Consider the following 22,830-nt stretch of genomic DNA (forward strand, 5'->3'; position numbering starts at 1 on the left):
CTGATCATCTTATAAACCTCTATCAAGTCACCCCTCATCCTTCGCCGTTCCAACGAGAAAAGGCCGAGAACTCTCAACCGATCCTCGTACGACTTCCTCTCCATTCCAGGCAACATCCTGGTAAATCTTCTCTGCAAAGCAGAGAAATGACATCCAGTGAGAGTGAGTAGACTGTTGTTGGGATGAGGTGAAGGAGCCTCTTGGCAAAACCACATCGTCTCCAACCTCATCCGTGTTGGCAGGAACTCCATCTGCCACTCCTCAGCCCAGCTCTGCATCATATCTAAGTCACTTTGCAGCCGACAACAGCCCTCCTCACTATCCAAGTCTCTTTGCAACCGACAACAGCCCTCCTCACTATCCAATTTGATGTTTGTTAGTCAGCATAGATATGGTGGACAGAAGGGCCTACTTCTATGCTGAAGGACCCTATGATCTTTGGCATATTCTTCCAGTTAAGTTGTGACAAAATCCTGGAGTATCCTACCTAACACTGTAGATGTACCTTTATTGTATGGATTACAGCATTGCAAGACGATGACTCACCACTTCTGCTGTGAGCTAACTGAATTGTGCTCCCCCAAAATCTGATGAATTACTTTATATAATGAAATGAATCGACAGGTTCACAGTACCGGAGATAGCACATTATTACTGCACTCTTACTTTGGTAATCCAAAATTAAATGCTACTGCACATTGTTCTCCCGTAGTCTGATAAATTACTTTTATTTAGTTATCTCATTTTTCTTTAAAATACAGTATGGTCTTTACCTCCAGTACTCCCTATCACACATTTTGTTTTCCCTATTCTATTTCAAGTTCCAACAGATTTTAGCATTAAGGAATTTTTCCTAAACTCTCTATCCTCACTCTCAATTCTCATTTCAAATTAATAATAGCATCACTGAATGCTTTCCACAGAAAGCAATGTTAATCCTTTGCTACTCATCTTAGTGAACCTTTCAGAAATTTTGAAACAAAAACAGAAATTGCTGGAAAAGCTCAGCAGGTCTGGCAGCATTTGTGGAGAGAAATCAGAGTTAACGTTTCGGGTCGAGTGACCGTTCTTTAGGACAGGAGGTCACTCAACCTGAAACGTTAACTCTGATTTTCTTCACAGATACTGACAGATCAGCTGAGCTTTTCCAGCAATTCCTATTTTTTTTTCTGATTTACAACATGTGCAGTTTTTTTGGTTTTTATTTCCTTCAGAAGTTTAAATACTTCTCTAGAACATGAAATGATGCAGTGCTGAGGCCTTGATGCCACTTTTATGTCCAGCGAGAACCATGTTTAATCCTTTGTTCTTTTTTCACTAAGACTGGAAGAGCTGACAGGATACTAGATACTTACTGTAAAACATTCATCAGTTGCAAAGAGTTTGGCCATCGCACACAGGGCTACTGCATCCTGTCGACCTTCCTGGAGAGCTGCAGCAGCATTACGCACTATCAAACGAGCTGCTACTAGTCCAGTCACCATTTCAGCCAGTTTAAACTGCAGGTACTGCAAGAGAAATGCAACAAAAGTGAACAACAGTGCAATCAGACCATGAACTAAAAAAAATCTTACAAACTGTGCTTTCAATTAAGTTCCAAGGGCATTTCACACCCAAATGATGAGCAACTTTCTGTTCTCCAAAGGGCCATTTATCCAGGTCCTTTTTGCTGGTTATCATTGAAATTAACTTCTGCCAGCTCAAAGCACAGTACAATCCAACCATTATTTCTTCATATTTCTGTTTTTTTTCTGCTAATTATATTAATTTTGAGTCTGTCACTGGGAATAGTTTATCTTATTCCATTTAGATATTTCTTTGTTTTGAATAATTCTACATCAAATCTCTCCTTAATCTTCTCTGTTCCAAGACCAACAATTCCAGCTTGTTTAGTCATACCATTCCTGCTTACTATTTTTAAATTATAACCATTTAGTTTACATTTGCCTCTACTCTTCCTACCAAAACACAGCACAGATCAGTGTGAAATGTTAAGTCAGATCTGCTATGATTTGGAGATGCCGGTGTTGGATTGGGGTGTACAAAGTTAAAAATCACACAACACCCGGTTATAGTCCAATAGGTTTAATAGGAAGCACTAGCTTTCGGAGCGATGCTCCTTCATCAGGTGGTTGTCACAACCACCTGATGAAGGAACGCCGCTCCGAAAGCTAGTGCTTCCAATTAAACCTGACTATAATCTGGTATTGTATGATTTTTAACAGATCTGCTATGATTGCACACTTCATAACTTATGTCATGAAGTTATTATTATCCTCCCCATTACTTAATGCATTTCTAAGTTTCATGTCATCTGCAAACTTCAAAATTATGTTCTACATAAGCAAAAAGCCCCAATCCTAGTATTGACCCTTCGGGCATGCTGTCAACTTCTGAGAAACAAATGTTCACCATCGGTTTCAGTTTTCTCTACCTAGCTAATTTATACACACGTTGTCACCATCTCTTTAAATCAATGAAACTCTGTTTTGCAAACACGCTTGTTGCATGGTATTATCTTCAAATGTCTTTATAAAGTTTCTGTGCACAACTTAATTGCATTACCCTCAGCAGCGCTCAAAGCAACTGCACCAAAGGATTCATATTAAGTTAATCAAACACAATTTGCCTTTAAAACAAAGGCAATATTTTCCCTCAAATTACTGTCACTAAAATATTCCCCAGTTAATAGATGAAATGTGATTCATGTCTCTCGAACAGTTATCCAGTCATCAACCTGATGCAGGTACACCACAATGCTGCGAGAAATAAAGTTTCATAGTTGAAACCAAGGAAAACTGAAGAAACAGTGGTACACTTTCAAGTCAGGATCATGTGTGAACCAGGGGAACTTTCAGGTTATATGTTCCTGTACACTTGCTACTTTTACCTTTCCAAATGGTTGAGATGATGGGTTGTTCCACGAGGCTTGGTAAGTTGCTGTAGTGTACCTCGTAAATGGCATAAAATGCAGCTATAGTATGCCATCAGTAGAGGGAGAACTCTCCCAAATCTGACCCACGTGCCCGGATAATAGTGAGCAAGACTTTACAGGACTGACTGAGCATTTGTCACAAAATATGCTCAGATGGACACTGCCAATTCAATTTTATTCTTATTTAGCTTGTTGAACATAGAATATTATAGCACAGTACAGGCCCTTCAGCCCTCAATGTTGCACCAACCTGTGAAACCAATCTAAAGCCATCTAACCTACACTATTCCATTATCATCCATATGTTTATCTGATGACCATTTAAATGTCATTAATTTTGGCAAGCAACTACTGTTGCAGGCAGGGCATTCTATTCCCTAACTACCCTGAGTAGAGAACCTACCTCTGACATCTGTCCTATATCTATCATCCCTCAATTGAAAGCTATATCCCCTTGTGCTAGCCATCACCATTCAAGGAAAAAGGCTCTCACTGTTCACCCCATCTAACCATCTGATCACCTTGTATGCCTCTAAGTCACCTCTTAGCCTTCTTCTCTATCTAATGAAAACAGCCTCAAGTCCCTCAGGCTTTCCTCAAAGACCTTCCCTCCATACCAGGCAACATCCTGGTAAAACTTCTCTATTCCCTCTCCAATGATTCCAAATCCTTCCTGTAATGTGGCGACCACAACTGTACGCAATACTCCAAGTATGGCCGCACCAGAGCATTGTACAGCTGCAACGTGAATTGACAGTAGTTTGGTACAAGACTTTAAGTTGCAAGAGCAAAAGGAGGTCATTCAGCTCAGAGTGTGCTGCGCCATGCAATGAGATCATGGCTACTCTGATAATCCTCAATTCCACTTTGCTGCCTTTTTCCCATAACCCTCGATTTCCATGATTAAAAATCTGTGTTTGAATATATTTAATGATGAAGCCTTGACAGCTCTCTCCAGGAAAGAATTCCATAGATTTCTTTCTCTCACCCTGTCAGAGAAAAGAAATTCTCTTCATCACGGTCTTAAATCTCAGACACCTTATTCTGAGATTTTGTCCTCTGGTTCTGGATTTGCCAAGAGAAAACATCCCCTTCACATCCATCCTGTCAAGCCTCCCACGAATTGGAGTTGTTTCAATCTTTTTATCCAATCAACCCATTCACAGATGTTATCACACACCTCTACGGCCACCATTACATCAACCTGTAAGCTTCAATTAGGTCATCTCTTATTAATGACAGTTGAGCATCTTGCTTGACACTCCAGTGAGCAATTATAAGTCAACTCATTTATATATATGGGTAGACTTATAATTGCGCACTGGAGTGCCAAAGATGCTCAATACATATATAACACACATATCAGGAAAGTTTACTAGTGAACCTAATGCTTTTTAACACAACTCAGTTATTTCATGGTCATCATTACGGACAAAAAGCTTTCATACCACATGTATACAATTAACTTAACTAACCAAATTTGAAATCCCCAGCTGGTGTGCTGAGAATTTCCACCTTCAAGCCTCTGGGTAGTTCTCAGGACAAATGGCAGTAGAGTGGCTCAGTGGTTAACATTGCTGCCTCACAGCTCCAGGGACCCCGGTTCAATTCCAGCCTTGGATGACTGTCTGTGTGGCATTTGCACATTTTCACTGTGTATGCATACATTTCCTCCCAGAGTCCAAAGATGTACACGTTAGGTAGATTGACCATGCTAAATTGCCCATAGTGTCCAGGGATGTGTAGGGTAGGTAGATTAACCATGGGAAATGCAACGTTACATGGTTAGGCTAAGGGGGTGGATCTGGGTGGGATGCTTGTCACAGTATTGATATGGACTCAATGGGCCAAAAGGCCTGCTTCCACATTGTAGGGATTCCATGACAATCTTATTAACATTCACAGCAGGTAGCTTGTCTGTTTAACCTGCCAGGTGCTTTCACACTGAATCATCACACAGGTCAGGGTTCACTCAACTTAACTCTTACAATTTCTTCTTTCCCCTTTTGACAGAACTAGAGTTTCAGCAATTTGACAATATATTTATTGACAAAACGTAACAGAAATACTGTGGTTTAATTGAATTGGTTTTAAACTGATGTAATTAGGATACTCCACAAGAGGTTCCACAAACAGTCCTTATTCCATTCAATTCTGAAGTGGCTCCTCCTTGAGCCCTCCTCTGTGTGGTATTGGAGATAGTCAAGGAAATGGAGAGTCTGCTTAATCACTACTGTTCTTCCTAATTTACTTTGCATGATGTCACTTGGCTCTAATGAGCTAATGTGGCAGCTACACTGCATTTTCTTCAGTACAAGCTTTGAATAGCTACATTCTGAACGTCATTTTCAATCCAGTGTTGTTCCATTAGAAATGGGATTACTCCACCTGAGCAACTTTAAAGTAGTACCAAATGATTGTACTCCACACTCATGCAGAACACTCAAAGAATTACAAGGTCTTTCATACCTGATTGCTGGCAAGAGGTTTCCCAAACTGTTTGCGCACTTTGAGATAATCTTGAGTCAAGAGAATGGAGGCATATGCAGCACCTAATGAGCACGAAGCTGCAGTAATCACAAATGCGTGGATGAGGTTAGAAACAGGAAAGCTTAAATCCTGGAATGCAGAGACACAGAGTCAGTGGACCTGGGAATAAGGCATGCAAAGATCGCTCACTGGGCCTAGAAACATAGGATATGGAGGAGGCCATTCAGTTGTTAAAACTCATTCCTCTAGTTAAATGGCTTAAGGTTAACTTGAATCTTAAATCAATTTACTTGACTTCACTCTGTGTCCTTTTGCACACTTGCTAATAAAAAAGTCATCAATTTAATTTCTGGAATTTTCAACTGACCACCCTACACAGCCATTCCGAAGGATTCTCAGGATTCAGAAGATTTTTAACTATCCTTAATGAGAAGAAGTGCTTCCTGACCTAACCTCTGAATGCCATAAGCTCTACCTTTAGGTTTCCATCACTTGAGCATGGACTCATCTACCAGAAGATATAGCTTTTTTTTCTTATTAAAGATTTGATTTATATTGAGGACCTCAAATAAATACTGTCATCACTCAATTTAGTTTGTGTCGCCTGAATGGTTTTTTTATTCACTTGTTGGACCTAGCCATTCGCTGGCTGGCTCACATTTATTGTCAGTGCCTACTTGCCCTTCAGAAGGTGGGGGTGAGTTGCTTTCTTGAACAGGTGAATTGAAGTGCACCGGGGGCAAATTCTTCGATGGCTGGAGTCATATCTGACACACAGGAAGATGGTTGTGGTTGTTGCAGGTAGATCATCTCAGTTCTAGGACATCTCTACTGCAGGTCCTCAGGGTAGGGTCCCCAAACCAACCATCTTCAGCTGCTTCATTGATGACCTTCCCCCCCATAATAAGGTCAGAAGTGAGGATGTTCAATGACTGGACAACATTCAGTACCATTCATTACTCCTCTGATAGTAAAGCAGTCTATGGTCAAATGCTACAAAATCCAGGCTTGGGTGACAAGTGGCAAGCAACATCCACACCACACAAATGTCAGTCTATGACCATCACGAATAAACGACACTGGGGGGGGGGGGTCAAAATTGACCAGAAACTCACCACACAAACACAGTGGCTACAAAACCAAGTCAGAAGATATGGATACTGTGGCGAGTAACTCACCTCCTGACACCTCAAAGCCTGTCCGGCTGGCATCTACAAGGCACAAGTCCGGAGTGTGATGGAATACTCCCCACTTGCCTGGATGAGTGCAGCCCCAACAACAATCAAGAAGCTTGACACCATTCATGACAAAGCAGCCCACTTGATTGGCACAATATCCACAAGCATCCACTCCCTCCACCACCAGCGCTCACTAGCAGTAGCGCATACTATCTACAAGATACACTGCAGTGCATCATGTAGAGAGCACACTCTGCTGCTACTGACTGCCAGCGGTGGAGGGTGTGGATGCTTGTGGATGTGGTCAATTCAGGCAGGCAGCCTTATTCTAGCATGTGTCAGGTTTCTTGGGTGTTAAGAACATAGAATCTCTACAGTGTGGAAACAGGCCATTTGGCCCAACAAGTCCACACGGTCTGTCTAGAGAGCAAACCACCCAGACTCATGCTCCTACCTTTTCCCTGTGACCCTGCACTTCCCAAGGCTGATCGAGGCAACCTAGGCCTGTATTGTTACTTCACCAAGTTGACACCTCATTTTTAAGTATAACTGGTGTTACTCCTGGCATGTCCTCCAGCACTCTGCATTGAACCAGGCTTGATGGTAATGGTTGAGTGGGGGATATGCAAGGTTTCAGATTATGTTGCATTCAGTTCTACTGCTGTTGATGGCCTACAGCTCCCCATTCTTGAGTTTCTATACCTCTTCAAAGTCTAGCATGGTGGCAGTGACACAACACAATGGAGGGTGTTCACAGTGTGAAAACAGGACATTGTCTCCACACGAATTATGTGGTGTTCATTCTGTTTTAAAAAATTCTCAAGGTCAGGTTCGTAGGAGAGTAGTCTGACACAGAACAAACGACCAAGAGGCGAGTCTGCTAGAATATGAGCATTTTATTCCCCGCAGCGTCGCCACAACCAGGTCTCATACTTACAACGGGTCTGGCTTATACTCACTCTACATGTTACCGGAACTGGGAGCCGTCAGTTCTCGTAGAGCGGTTGCCAACAACCCACGCTCGGCGGTTAAACGTAACCCCGGAGCAGACTCACCGAACTGGAGACTTTTCCAGCTGATATACTCTTTTCCAGATATAAACATTCATGTGAACAGCAGAGCAAGGCTAAAAAACACATTCCATTCTGGTTACATACAGATAAGAAGATTCACACGGGGAGGTGTGTAATAAGATTCACACGGGACTAAGCAACACCTCCATTCCGGTTAGATTCACACATGTATTGGGACATAATTTTTAACCGTTTCACCACACATTCTTACTGATCTGGTCATGGTCAGATGCACTTGCAAATGGTAGATTGACAAGCATCAAGTATTTGTTTCCCTCTCGTTGGCTCCTTCACCACTGGCGGCAGACCTTGTCCCTTTAAGACCTGATAGCTCAATCAGTAGTGCTGCTGTCAACCCATTTGTGGTGCTGGACGCTGAGATACTCTGAGTGGGGAATCAGTCATACTCTTGCTACCTCTTGTGCTTCCTTCAAGGTGGTTCAAGATGAATGATTCACCAGCTGAGGAAGGACAGTACTTTCTAACCAGTGGAACATTTCTTGCCCATGTTTAATCTGAAGTCATGAGACTTCATGAGGTTTGGAGTTAATGTTGAGGACTCTTAGGGCAACTACCCCTTGACCGTATACAGCAGTGCCACCTCCTCTCCTAGACCTGTCATGTCAGTTGTACTAGACATATCCAGGGATGGTGATGGCGATGTCTGGGCCATCGTCTGAAAGGTATGATTCTGAGAATATTATTACATCAGGCTGTTGCTTAACTTGTCTGTGAGGCAGTTCTCCCAATTTTGGCACTAGCCCCCATGTGTTATTAAAGAGGACTTTGCAGGGTCGACAGCGCTGTTTCTGCTATTACCTTCTCCAGTGCTTAGTTCTTTAACAGGTGGTCAGTCCAGTTTCATTTCTCTGTCGAGTCTTTGTAGCGATTGATCCAACTGATTGGCTTTCTAGGCTATTTGAGAGTTAGTCACATTGCTATGACTCTGGAATCACATGTAGGCCAGATGAGGTGAGGATGGCAGATTTCCTTCCCTGAGCCAGATGGATTTTTCCAACAAATCAATAATATTTCAAGGTCATTCATAGATTCTTAATTCCATTTTTCAAATTGAATTCAAATTCCACCACCTGCCATGGTGAGATTTGAGCCCAGGTCCCCAGGATATTTATCAAGTTTTTGGATTAATAGTCTAGTGGTAATGACACTAAAACCACCGAGCCATTGCCTCCCCTCCATAATATAATTCTTAATATAAATGTATCAGTCTGGTGAATCTGCACTGAACCCCCTCTAAGGTCAATATATCTTTCCTTAGATGCAATACAAAGAACAAAAGATACCACTCTAAATGGGGTCAACCAAAACTTTGTATAACTGCAAATAACATTTACATTACATATAACAGCACCTTAAATAATTAATCTTTTAAATTGTTTTTAAACATTTCCACCAGCTCTAAATCACTTCGATATTTTTGTATTCCAATATCTCCCAGCTCTTCCACAGTTTCAAGTCCCTCATTACTTAGAATATATTGGTTAATTAGAACATGACAGCACAGTACAGGCCCTTCAGCCCTTGATGTTGCGCCGACCTGTGAAACCAAACTGAAGCCCATCTAACCTATACAATTCCATTTTCATCCATATGTCTATCCAATGACCATTTAAGTGCTCTTCATGTTGGCAAGTCTACCACCGCTGCAGGCAGACTGTTCCACACCCCTACTACTCTCTAAAGTTTAGTTAGCTGGATGCAGTGCAGATTGATGCCAACACCTTAGATTCATTTCCCTCACCGGCTGAGGTTACCATGAAAGACTCTCCTTAGCCTCTTCCCCTTGCCTGAGATATAGCAATGCTTAGGTTAGACTACTGTCAGTCATCTCTTTGAGAGGGCAACCTTTTGATTTGGTACAGCTATGATAACTTCACAGTTTTATGCGCAGAGGATAACTCCACACTTTATCAAATTGAACTCCATCTCACACTTACACATTTCCTAACATCACAAAATTGCATAAAAACCAAGAAAAATCCAATTTGACCAATTACTTCACAAGTCTGCTGCCAATCTTCAACAAAATAAGAGATGTCAGCAAATAAGGTTCTTGTAGCATAGTGATAGCGTCCCTACTTCTAAACAAGGGAGCCCAAGTTCAGGTCTCAGCTGCTCCAGAAGCATGTGATAGCATTTCTGAACTGTTGATTAGAAATTATTTAGGTGTTAGTGCTATCAAGAAGCACTTATTCAATTATAACTGCTCACTAATCCTTAGTCTGTATTCCACCAGGGCCATTCAGCTCCAGATAGAGTCATAGAGTCATAGAGATGTACAGCATGGAAACAGACCTGTTGGTCCAAACCGCCCAAGCCGACCAGATATCCCAACCCAATTTAGTCCCACCTGCCAGCACCCGACCCATATCCCTCCAAACCCTTCCTATTCATATACCCATCCAAATGCCTCTTAAATGTTGCAATTGTACCAGCCTCCACCACTTCCTTTGGCAGCTCATTCCATACACATACCACCCTCTGCATGAAAAAGGTTGCCCTTAGGTCTCTTTTATATCTTTCTCCTCTCACCCTAAACCTATACCCTCTAGTTCTGGATTCCCCCACCCCAGGGAAAAGACTTTGTCTATTTATCCTATCCATGCCCCTCATGATTTTATAAACCTCTATATCTACCTGCGACTCCACTTTCAAGGAGCTATGAACCTGCACTCCAAGGTCTCTTTGTTCAGCAATACTCCCTATGACCTTACCGTTAAGTGTATAAGTCCTGCTAAGATTTGCTTTCCCAAAATGCAGCACCTCACATTTATCTGAATTAAACTCGATCTGCCACTTCTCAGCCCATTGGCCCATTTGGTCAAGATCCTGTTGTAATCTGAGGTAACCCTCTTCGCTGTCCACTACACCTCCAATTTTGGTGTAATCTGCAAATTTACTAAATATACCTCTTATGCTCGCATCCAAATCATTTATGTAAATGATGAAAAGTAGAGGATCCAGCACCGATCCTTGTGGCACTCCACTGGTCACAGGCCTCCATTCTGAAAAACAACTCTCCACCATCACCTTCTGTCTTCTACCTTTGAGCCAGTTCTGTATCCAAATGGCTAGCTCTCTCTGTATTCCATGATGAGTGCGAGGTGCTGCATTTTGGGAAAGCAAATCAGGGCAGGACTTCTACACTCAATGGTAAGGTCATGGGGTGTGTTGCTGAACAAAGAGACCTTGGAGTGCAGGTTCATAGCTCCTTGAAAGTAGAGTCACCACTGACGTCAGGCTCACTGGTCCATAGTTCCCTGGCTTGTCCTTACCACCCTACTTAAACAGTGGCACCACGTTAGCCAACCTCCAGGCTTCCGGCACCTCACCTGTGACTATCGATGATACAAATATATCAGGAGGAGGCCCAGCAATCACTTCCCTAGCTTCCCACAAGGTTCTAGAGTACACCTAATCAGGTCTTGGGGATTTATTCACTTTTATGCGTTTCAAGACACTCAGCACTTGCTCCTCTGTAATACGGACATTTTTCAAGATGTCACCATCTATTTCCCTAAATTCGATATTTATATCTTCCATATTCTTTTCCACAGTAAATACTGATTCAAAATACTAGTTTAGTATCTCCCCCACACATCCCCTATCACCACACAAAGGCCACCTTGCTGATCTTTGAGGGGCCCTATTCTCTCCCTAGTTACCCTTTTGTCCTTAATGTATTTGTAAAAACCCTTTGGATTCTCCTTAATTCTATTTGCCAAAGCTATCTCATGTCCCCTTTTTGCCCTCCTGATTTCCCTCTTAAGCATACTCCTACTTCCTTTATACTCTTCTAAGGATTCTACAACTTTATCACAATGTGGATAAAAGAGCTGAATTCCAGAGGCAAAGTGAAGTGCTTCTGTTATGATCCCAAATGATAGTACTTCTGGTAAAGTCAGATTCCAGAATGGAACTTGGCTTCATAGAAATTATTTGAAAATTTGGTGGTCATTCACTGAAATATAGGGTGCAGAATCTCTTGAACAATAGTATGTAAGTTTATTGCATAAAAGAAAAAAGCCATCTAGATATAGAACGCAGTTTGAAAGGTCTCAAACGCACAGGAAAACAAACTTGCATTCAAATTTTTAAAAAAATGTCCCCTCTGTATCAAGTCTAAGTTCAACACAACTGTTTCTCCTTGGCTTTCTAGTGTGAACTGTGATGTTGTCTAAGATGAATACTCACAACAAGGAAACCTTAGATTTTATCAGTATTTGACTAATCTGTCAATTTCCAAGCAAAAGCTGCTATCTGAAGGTTTCACCATTGAAACATTCACCCCAAGGTAATTGTACTTTCTCTGAATGGTCCTCTACTCCTTCACAGTAGTGAAACAATATTTGCCTCTGGTCTAGTTAGGTCTTCTCTGGAACTACACTGAAATTGTTCAATATCTACAATTTCTAAACTAAACTTATTCCTCGATTATTTTAAGCTAATGTCTTTCAATGTTTGCTCTCCCTGCCATAAAGCCCAAAGTATCAACCTTCCATTTGCACTCCAGAGGTTAATCATCAACTGCTCTCTGATTCATATTAGAATAGACCACTATAAAAGGATTGTCCGGCTAAGTTTATTTAAACCCCTTACAAAAGTAAGCAAAATAATTTGCCACAACTTTGAAATCCAAACTTCACAAATAATGTATATAAATTACACACCTTTTATCAATCATCTCCCCTTCACAAGTGGAGATGTTTGCTAATGACTGCAGTTCCTGTATAATTTACAGCTCTTCAGATACTGAAACAATATACTGCGTGCAGTAAAACCGGAATAACTTTCGGTGTTATAGGCAAGCCACACCGGTATCAAACAATGACCACTTCAATAAGTGAAAATCTAACTACTTTGTTGTGTTCAGTGATGTTGCAATTACTGAATTATCCACAATGGATGTGGCTCCATTCCTTCTTACTTTGTTTTCTTCCGCACAGATCTCAGACTAGAAACTTAACCAGAAGGAAAGATCAGAGGCTGGAAACTTATCTCCTGAATCCATTATCTACAAATCAGAAATGTAAAAGAGTATGGTTCTCTCGTTTGATGAGTCCAGTTTCATAACTTTTTTTTAAAAGATCGATGCCATCCAGGATCAATCAGCACTTTTGTTTGACATCTAATCCCAACATTAAACATTAATTCCTCCCAACATTGGGGCACACAGTGCCCATCATTCACATGATGCACTTGTTGAACAAGGTTATTCCTGATGAAGGGCTCTGGCCCGAAATGTCTATTTTCCTGCTCCTCGGATACTGCCTGACCTGCTGTGCTTTTTCAGCACCACACTCAACATTTTCTTTGCTGCGTCTTCTAAATCATTGCACTCTAGAAGGATACACACCAGGATATGTACAGTCTGGTACTGGAGGGGTTAAATAAGTAAGCGTTAAATCTTTAGCCATATATAAGCAAACCAACAATCAAAATGGGAACTCGCAAAGAAACACTTCTGGACTGACAAAATTAGTAGCTATCAAAAGCCTTAGATAATACCTGCAAAGACTGCGGAAAACACAAAAAGAAGAATGTTGAAGTGTGGGAATGATAATACGATTATAATATGCATTTTGAAATCTGTATGAAGCTGGAAGGACTTCTATAATTTGGCAAAGCAAGCTTTTACCCCCATTTGAAAGCTTCAGCTCATTTGAGCATGAAATAAGCTAATAGTTATGATTCCCCCAAGGGACCCTATCAATTTATCAAGTATGCTACTCTAAGATAGACTGCTATGACAGCGCAAAATGAAAATCATACAGACTGTCAAGATGGTGCCAGTAATCTAGTCAGTATACCGTATACCTTTGTTCTACCGGCACAGCATCCTGATTTAGACCTTTTTCACTATTTCCATCAGTGCTGCAAGATGAAAATCCTGAAACTTCCTCCCTAATGACATTTTAGATATACCTGCAACAAATGGACTACAAGAAAGCAGTTTACCTGCACTCCTAAAAGACAATTAACAACATGCTCATCTTATGAATACACAAAAAAAATGCTATTTCCTTCTCCTTAGTTACTATGCAAACTGGTTTGGCATCAGCGAAGTTGGATACACCTTTTTCAACTAGGTCACTTTTAATTATGGTGACATGCTGAGGCATCTTAAAATATGGTCAAGGTCAGAACTCACAACACCAGGTTATAGTCCAACAGATTTATTTGAAATCACAAGCTTTCGAAGCGCTGCCCCTTCGTCAGGTGAGGTGACTTCACCTGATGATGGGGCAGTGTTCTGAAAGCTTGTCATAGAAATGTATAGAACGAAATAAACCCTTCGGTCCAACACGTCCAAGCCAGCCAGATATCCTAACCTAATCTAGTTCCATTTTGCCAGCACTTGGCCCATATCCCTCTAAACCTTTCCTATTCAAATATCCATCCAGATGCCTTTTAAATGTTGTAATTGTACCAGCCTCCACCACTTCCTCTGGTAGCTAATTCCAAAAACGCACCACACTTACTGTGAAATAGTTGCCCTTTAAGTCCCTTTTAAATCTTTTCCCTCTCACCCTAAACCTATGCCCTCTTGTTCTGGCCTGACTCCCCCACCTTGTCAATTTGTCCTATCCATGCCCCTCAAGATTTTATAAACATCTGAAAGGTCACCCCTCAACATCTGATGCAAACTTACTTGCCACACCCCCCATGTTCATACCCCAACCATTTATTTAAATGACAAAAAGCAATTGACCCAGCACTGATTCTTATGGCACACCACTAGTCACAGGCCTCCATTCTGAAAAGCAACCCTCCACCAACACCCTCCATCTTCTACCTTCAAGTTAGTTCTGTATCCAAATGGTTAGTTCTCCCAATATTTTGTGTGATCAAACCTTGCTAGCCAGTCTACCATGAGGAACCTTGTTGAATGCCTTACTGTAGTCCATATAGATCATGCCCACCGCTCTGCCCTCACCAATCCTCTTTGATTCAGTTTTTTGAAGAAGTAATAAGTTAGTGAGACATGATTTCCCACACACAAAGCCATGTTGACTATTCTTAATCAGTGTCGAAAAGTGTGGCACTGGAAAAGCACAATAAATCAGGCAGCATCCGAGAAGCAGGAGAGTAAATGTTTCAGGCATAAGCTCTTCATCAGCTGCCTGACCTGCTGTGTTTTTCCAGTGCCACACTTTTCGACTCTGATTTGATTAGATTAGATTAGATTACTTACAGTGTGGAAACAGGCCCTTCGGCCCAACAAGTCCACACCGCCCCGCCGAAGCGCAACCCACCCATGCCCCTACATTTACCCCTTACCTAACACTACGGGCAATTTAGCATGACCTGCACATCTTTGGACTGTGGGAGGAAACCCACGCAGACAGGGGGAGAACATGCAAACTCCACACAGTCAGTCGCCTGAGGCGGGAATTGAACCCGGGTCTCTGGCGCTGCGAGGCAGCAGTGCTAACCACTGTGCCACCGTGCTGCCCACTGCAGTCCTCACTTTTTTCTATCCCCAATCAGTCCTTGCCTTTCCAAAAATACATAAATCTTGTCCCTCAGGACTTTTTCCAACAACTTGCCCACCACTTATGTCAGGCTCACTGATTTATGGTTTCCTGACTTTTCCTACCACCTTTCTTAAAAACTGGCACCATGTTAGCCAACCTCCAGTCTTCCGGTGCCTCACCTGTGACTATCAATGATCCAAACACCTCAGCAAGGGATACAGCAATCACTTTTCTAGCTTCCCACAGAGTTCTAGGGTACACCTGATTCTAGGGTACCCCTGGGGATTTATCCACCCCTACGCAATTCCTCCTCTCTGATATGGACATTTTTTCAAGATGTCACCATCTACTTCCCCACACTCTATATCTTCTACGTCCTTCTCCACAACCAACACTGATGCAAAATACTCATTTAGTATCCATGCCCTTCTCCACAGAAAACCTGTTGGATTAAAACCTGGTGTTGTGTGACATCTGACCTTGTCCACCTCAGTCCAACACCGGTATCTCCACACATTTAAATATGGTGACCTGGAGACATCAGTTGATTCCTCAGGGTTGCTACTGATCATTTTCTACCAATTTGAATACATACTCATTATTTTCTAACCAGATCCCTGCCCATGTCATTGTCAAACGACTTCAGAGTGCCCAAATAAGGCAATTCCTCTATAGAGTCATACAACATAGAAGCAGGCCCTTCGGTCTAACATGTCTATGCCAACCAACAAACATCAAACTACGCTCACACCATTTATGTGCACTTAGTCCATAGCTCACGCCACTGTCATTTTAAGTGCTCATTCAGTTGCTTCTTAAATTTGAGATGTACATGCCCACACGCCTCTGTTACCCTCTCACACAGCGCATTCACTATTTTACCACCCTCTAGGTGAGAATATCTTTTTCTTAGACCTCCTTCAAACCATTTACTCCTCATCTGATGACCAAGATGAAGGAAGGGCTGTTGATTTCATACACATGGACTTTAGTAAGGCGTTTGATAAGGTTCCCCATGGTAGACTAATGGAGAAAGTGAAGTCATATGGTGTGCAGGGTGTTCTAGCTAGGTGGATAAAGAAATGGTTGAGCTACAGGAGACAGAGAATAGTAGTTGAAGGGAGTTTCTCAAAATGGAGAAAGGTGACCAGTGGTGTTCCACAGGGGTCAGTGTTGGGGCCACTGTTGTTTGTAATATACATAAATGATCTGGAAGAGGGCACTGTTGGTATGATCAGCAAGTTTGCAGATGACACGAAGATTGGTGGAGTAGCAGAAAGCATAAGGGACTGTCAAAGAATACGGGAGGATATAGATAGACTGGAGAGTTGGGCAGAAAAGTGGCAGATGGATTTCAATCCAGACAAATGTGTGGTGATGCATTTAAGCAAGACTAATTCTAGAGTGAATTATACAATGAACGGAAGAGCCTTGGGAAAAGCTGATGGGCAGAGAGATCTGGGAGTACAGATCCATTGTACCCTGAAGGTTGCTGCACAGGTGGATAGAGTGGTCATGAAGGCTTGCCTTCATTGGATGGGGGTATTGAGTATAAGAGCTGGCAAATCATGTTAAAATTGTACAAGACATTGGTTCGGCCGCATTTAGAATACTGTGTATAGTTCTGGTTGCCACATTACCAAAAGGATGTGGACGCTTTGGAAAGGGTGCAGAGAAGGTTTACGGGGGTGTTGCCTGATATGGAAGGTGCTAGCTATGAAGAGAGGTTGAGTAGATTAGGTTTGTTTTCATTAGAAAAAAGGAGATAGAGGGGGGACCTGATTGATGTTTACAAAATCATGAAAGGTATAGACAGGGTGGATAGAGACAAGCTTTTTCCCAGCATGAAGGATTCAATAACGAGAGGTCATGCTTTCAAGGTGAGAGGTGGAAAGTTTAAGGGGGATACACACGGCAAGTACTTCACACAGAGGGTGGTGGGTATCTGGAATGCATTGCCAGCAGAGGTGGTTGAGGCAGGCACGGTAGATTCATTTATGATGCATCTGGACAGATGCATAAGTAGGTGGAGAGCAGAAGGATATAGATGCTTAGGAATTGGGCGACAGGTTTAGACAGTACATTTGGATTGGCTCAGACTTGGAGGGCCGAAGGGCCTGTTCCTGGGCTGTAAATTTTCGTTATTCTTTTATCTTAAATTTATGCCGGCTCTGCCATGGGGAAAAGATTTGTACAGTCCATCCTATGTATGATTCTCTATTTTGCACACCTTAATCAGACTCTCCCTCCCCTTTGCATCCTCTGTTCCAAGGAAAACAAAGCCAGTCTATACATTCTCTCATAACTCTTTATCCCAGGCAACATTCTGGTGAATCTCTCCTGTGCAATCACATCCTTCCGACAATATGACAACACTGCACACAGTATTTCATCAGTCTGACCATTGCTTTATAAAGTTGTAATGAGACCTTCTTGTTCCTATATTCTACGCCTCGATTAATAAAGGCAAGCATCCTCTAAGCCTTCTTCAATGCCCTGTCTACCTGTGCTAACACCTTCAGGGATCTATGGATTTGTACACCAAATCTACCATATCAGCACATTTTGAGGTCACTAATGTTCATTAGACCTTTGCAAATCCATTGAGCTGGTGGCACAGTGGGTAATGTAACTGCGCGAGTAACCCACCAGAAGCTCAGGCAAATCTGGGGGCACTGGCTGATACTGCATTAAGGCAGCTGGTGGAAGCTGAATACAATTCAAAGAATCTGAAACACAAAGCTAGTCTCAATTATGACAAAACTATCAATAAATTAGCAATGTCATAAAAACCATTCTGGTGCACAGATGTCCAGTAACCCATTCTAGATTACATGTGTCTCCTGTAAAGCAGCTAACTCTCAACATCTTTCTGAAATAGCCTTGCAAGTCACTGGGTGACATCTATATCCCATAAATAATTTAAATGTTCATACTGAATTACTTTGATCAGTTGGTATTCCTCAGATATTTAGACATTGTCTGTCTAATTACAGATTCTAATAATTTAACCACAATAGACATAGACTAAATGCTTATGGTGTATCAGTTATCCCATAGAAATCATTGAATCATAGAATCCCTACAGTGTGGAAACAGGCCATTTGGCGCAACAAGTCCACACCTACCCACCAAATAGTAAACATCCAGACGCAATCCCCTACCCCTATTATTCTACATTTCTCCTGACTAATGCACCAAACCTACATATCCTGAACACTATGGGCAATTTTAGCATGGCCAATTCACCTAACCCACACATTTTGGACTGTGGGAGGAAACTGGAACACCCGGAGGAAACCCAAGCAGACACGGGGAGAATGTGGAAACTCCACACAGTCAGTCGCCCGAGGCTGGAATCGAATCCAGGTCCCTGGCATTGTGAGGCAGCAGTGCTAATCACTGAGGCCTGAATGCTTCGATCAGAGATACTTGAAGTTCGTTATGAGAATTCTTTAGCAGGACAAAATCACAACTTCATTGTGCAAGGTTTAACAGCATGAACACCATCTTCAGAATGCCATGGAGACGGACAGACCAGGTCTCTCACATTGAGGACAACAGGATCCGTCATTTTCGATTGGGAACAGCATAAACCAGCAAGGTGGTCAATACAAATGTCATCCGGGCATCCTAATATGAAGAGCTTTATAAACTTCAGCATTTCAACTGGGAAAGCAATGTAGAGGAACTATCTACTAGGAGGCAAACACTGAAATTTGTTGCAGCATGTTTCGACATTCAACAAACATAAAAGTAGTCAGGGATGTTATAGATGCAAGTGGCCACTCAAAAATATGCAACTACACTCTGTAGACAATTCACCCAGACAGCTGGCACCAACCAGACCCCATGACCTGGCACGGACTGGATCGTGATCCTGGCAGCTGGCACTGACCAGACCCCGCATTCTGCCAGCTGGCACTGACTGGTCCCTGCACCCAATAGCTGCCAATGGACCCACACCCTGAAGACTGGCATTAACTCAATCCTGCAATCATCAGCAAGCACTAATTAGACCCTAGTTTGTGGTAGCTAGGTACATGACAGAACCTGACTGCAACCACCAGTCATTTCAAACTGCTCTGAAAAACATTTTTAGACTGTTCTTTCTCCACAGAAGCTACCAGACTTGCTGAGTTCCTCTGGCATTTTTAGAACATAGAACATAGAAGAATATAGCGCAGTACAGGCCCTTTGGCCCTCGATGTTGCGCCGATCCAAGCCCACCTAATGTTCTTTCTCCACAGAAGCTACCAGACTTGCTGAGTTCCTCTGGCATTGTTGTTTTTTTTGTTTAGATTTCCAGCATCTGTAATACTTTTCTTTTAGTTAAAGAATGGAAGTATTGCTCAAACTGGGACCTTCTCTTCAATGAGAGGGAAGATGAACAGCCCATTAATTCTTTGAACAATTTCTCAAGTTTTCTTACCTATGTTGATTCTTCCGCCATTCAGTCCATGCATGGCTATGGAAAATCCATCACCTTCTTTTCCAATCAAGTTACTAACGGGAACAGCACAGTCCTCAAATATCACAGCTCGAGTTGGCTGAGAGTTCCATCCAACCTTAAATATTAAGGCAGAAATTAGTCACATGATGCTTGCTCAATTTACAGATTTACAATTTAGACAATATGAACTGGATGATTTTGTCATGGACTTAGTCAACAGAGTAGCCTAATTAAAGACACAGACCAACTCCTTGTTCACAAAGAGGACAGATTGTAGATAAAGACAAGACAGCAGGTTAAGCTGCTTGCATTGTGACTCAGATTAATTTTTTTTTAAAGTAACGAATGATCACAGGGCGTGAGCACGACTGGCCAGGCCAGTATTTATTGCCCATCCCAAATTTCCCTGAAGGTGGTAATGCCAAGTTGCTTTCTTGAATCATGTGGTGTAGTGTGACCCAGAGTGCTGTTATTAAGTGAATTTGTTTTTTATTTGCCCATTAGATGAAGGTGTTATAAAGTCATAGAGATGTACAGCACGAAAACAGACCATTTAGTCCAACTCGTCCAGTTTTCCTAGCCTACTCAAGTCCCATTTGTCAGCACGCGCCCATATTCCTCCAGACCCTTCCTATTCATATACCCATCCAGATAGCTTTTAAAATGTTATAATTGTACCAGCCGCCACCATTGCCTCTGGCAGCTCATTCCATACACACACCACCCTCTGCGTGAAAAGGTTGCCCTTTAGGTCTGTTTTATATATTTTCCCTCTTCCTCTAAATCTATGCCCTCCAGTTCTGGACTCCCCTATTCCAGGGAAAGGACTTTCTCTATTTATCCTATCCATGCCCCTTATGATTTTATAGACCTCTATAAAGTCACCCTTGAGCCTCTGACGCTCCAGGGAAAACAGCCCAGCCCATTCAACCTCTCCCTATAGCTCAAATCCTCCAACCCTGGCAACATCCTTGCAAACCTTTTTTGAATCCTTTCAAGTTTCACAACATCCTTCCAATAGGAAGGAGACCAGGATTGCACGCAATATTCCAAAAGTGGCATAACCAATGTCTTACATAGCTGCAACATGACCTCCCAACTCCTGTACTCAATACTCTGACCAATAAAGGAAAGCATACCAAATGTCTTCTTCACTATCCTATCTACCTGTGACTCTAATTTCAAGGAGCTATGAGCCTACACTCCTACACTCTTTGTTCAGCAAAACTCCCTAGGACCTCACCATTAAGTGTGTAAGTCCTGCCCTGATTTGCTTTCCCAAAATGCAGCAACTTGCATTTATCTAAGTTAAACTCCAACTGCCACTCCTCAGCCCACTGGCCCATCTGATCAAGATTCCATTGTGATCTGAGGTAACTTTCTTCGTTGTCCACTACACCCTCCAATTTTGGGGTCATCTGCAAACTTACTAAATATACCTCTTATGCTCACATCCAATTAAATTGACATGTCAGCTTTAACTTTTACGCTCTCAAATCTGAAATGGGATTTTATCACAAAGGAAAGGGTGCTACAAACTGGTTGATGATTAAATCATTTCTATCAAGAACACGAAATTGCTAGAATTCCTTTCACCTTAGCTACTATTGGTTTAAATCAGTTTTTGTAGTTACTGAATTCACATAGATTCAATCATAAGACAATTTATTTATAGACCCCCATCCCATAAACTGCATATCTGTGCATATCCAGAGTCAGAGATCATTCAAGACTGATTTTGAGTGGTGGTATGTTTGCTTACTACAGTTACCAGGCCTCTAATTTTACACAATCCTGGTACATATTTGAGGTCATGGCCTTCAACATACACCCTGTTCTCACCATGATCATCCTTAGTGAGTTTAATAATGTGATTGATAGATTGAATATATGTATATCAGATTCCGCAACATCACTGGTACCAGACAGACTGGAAAGTAACACCTCATGGGATAGGCCACAGAAAATGACAAAATAATTGGAGAGCTATTTAACAGGGCAGTCATATGCAGTGATTTGGATTATTAGAGTCCCTTGCTTCATTCATCACAGAGCTAGCAAGGTTTTTTAAAGTTGAAAGACTGATTCTTTTTAATGAGTTTGGATTAATTGCCCTGACTAATCATTTTTAGGATATCGTATAAATTTTTTTGCTTTTTCATTTTTGAAGAAGAAACAGTTGATGGAAGCATAGGAGCAGGAAGACCAGCCTTGGTAATCATGATGGGCCTTAGCTGGCTCTGTTGAAGCACAGCAAACAAGAGGGTATGCCTGTGAAAGGTCTTAGCCCGATCGTGAGATCCATAGGCCAAGCATCACTTTGCTCATCTTACAGCAAAGGTGCATCAGCAGATTGTTTCACACTGGGGTAACCTCTTGTAGTTAGATCAGTTACTCACTGGGCCACAAGGACCTGCTTTACTGGTGGCGATGAAAATTTCATTATCATTGCCTCAGGAGTCATTACCCGCATCTCTCGGTCTGCAGTGTTCAGCTGCAATAAGCAAATCATTAAGAACCATTAACAAGACTCAATAAATATTGCCCATCTCTAGTTGCCCTAACTAAATGATATACTTGGATATTGCAGAGGGCACTTAAGAGTAAACCACATTGCTGTGGGTCTGGAGTCACATGTAGTCCAGACAGGATAAGGATGGCCGATCTCCCTTTCTAAAAAGCATTAGTGAACCAATTGAGTTTCTATAGCATAATGCTAGTTTTTAATGAATGCAAATTTTATCATCTGCCATGGTGGGACTTTACAGCACAGAAAAACATACATGCAGTTTTGGATACTGTTGAGGGGGACGACGTACCAGGAGTATGCAGTGGGGCCCAGGTCTCTGGCACAAAGCCTATTCCTGTTGCACAGAATAGAAGGAGGGAAAGGAGGAGAGTGTTAGTCATTGGGGACTCAATAGTTAGAGGCTCAGATAGAAGGTTTGTTGGGAACAAACAAGGCTCATGGTTGGTGTATTGCCTCCCAGGTTCCAGGGTCCGTGATGGCACGGTGGCACAGTGGTTAGCAATGCTGCCTCACAGCGCCAGAGATCCGGGTTCAATTCCCGACTCAGGCGACTGACTGTGTGGAGTTTGCACATTCTCCCCGTGTCTGTGTGGGTTTCCTCCGGGTGCTCCGGTTTCCTCCCACAGTCCAAAGATGTGCAGGTCAGGTGAATTGGCCATGCTAAATTGCCCG

The 22,830-nt window shown here is 42.1% G+C and overlaps 1 protein-coding gene across 2 annotated transcripts in view; it reads right to left on the reverse strand.

The window, feature by feature from the left end:
- acad8 (acyl-CoA dehydrogenase family, member 8) overlaps positions 1-22,830 on the reverse strand; it is a 103,229-nt gene that overhangs the window by 21,960 nt on the left and 58,439 nt on the right. For both annotated transcript variants that reach the window (XM_043676960.1, XM_043676961.1), the window contains exons 7-9: positions 19,608-19,743; positions 5,405-5,502; positions 1,356-1,508 (exon numbers count right to left, since the gene is read on the reverse strand). In XM_043676960.1, coding sequence (XP_043532895.1) covers positions 1,356-1,508; positions 5,405-5,502; positions 19,608-19,743 — 387 coding nt within the window. The remainder of the gene's footprint in view (positions 1-1,355; positions 1,509-5,404; positions 5,503-19,607; positions 19,744-22,830) is intronic.

This window comes from Chiloscyllium plagiosum, chromosome 35, assembly GCF_004010195.1.
Source record: "Chiloscyllium plagiosum isolate BGI_BamShark_2017 chromosome 35, ASM401019v2, whole genome shotgun sequence".
In the NCBI taxonomy this organism is placed as follows: domain Eukaryota; kingdom Metazoa; phylum Chordata; class Chondrichthyes; order Orectolobiformes; family Hemiscylliidae; genus Chiloscyllium; species Chiloscyllium plagiosum.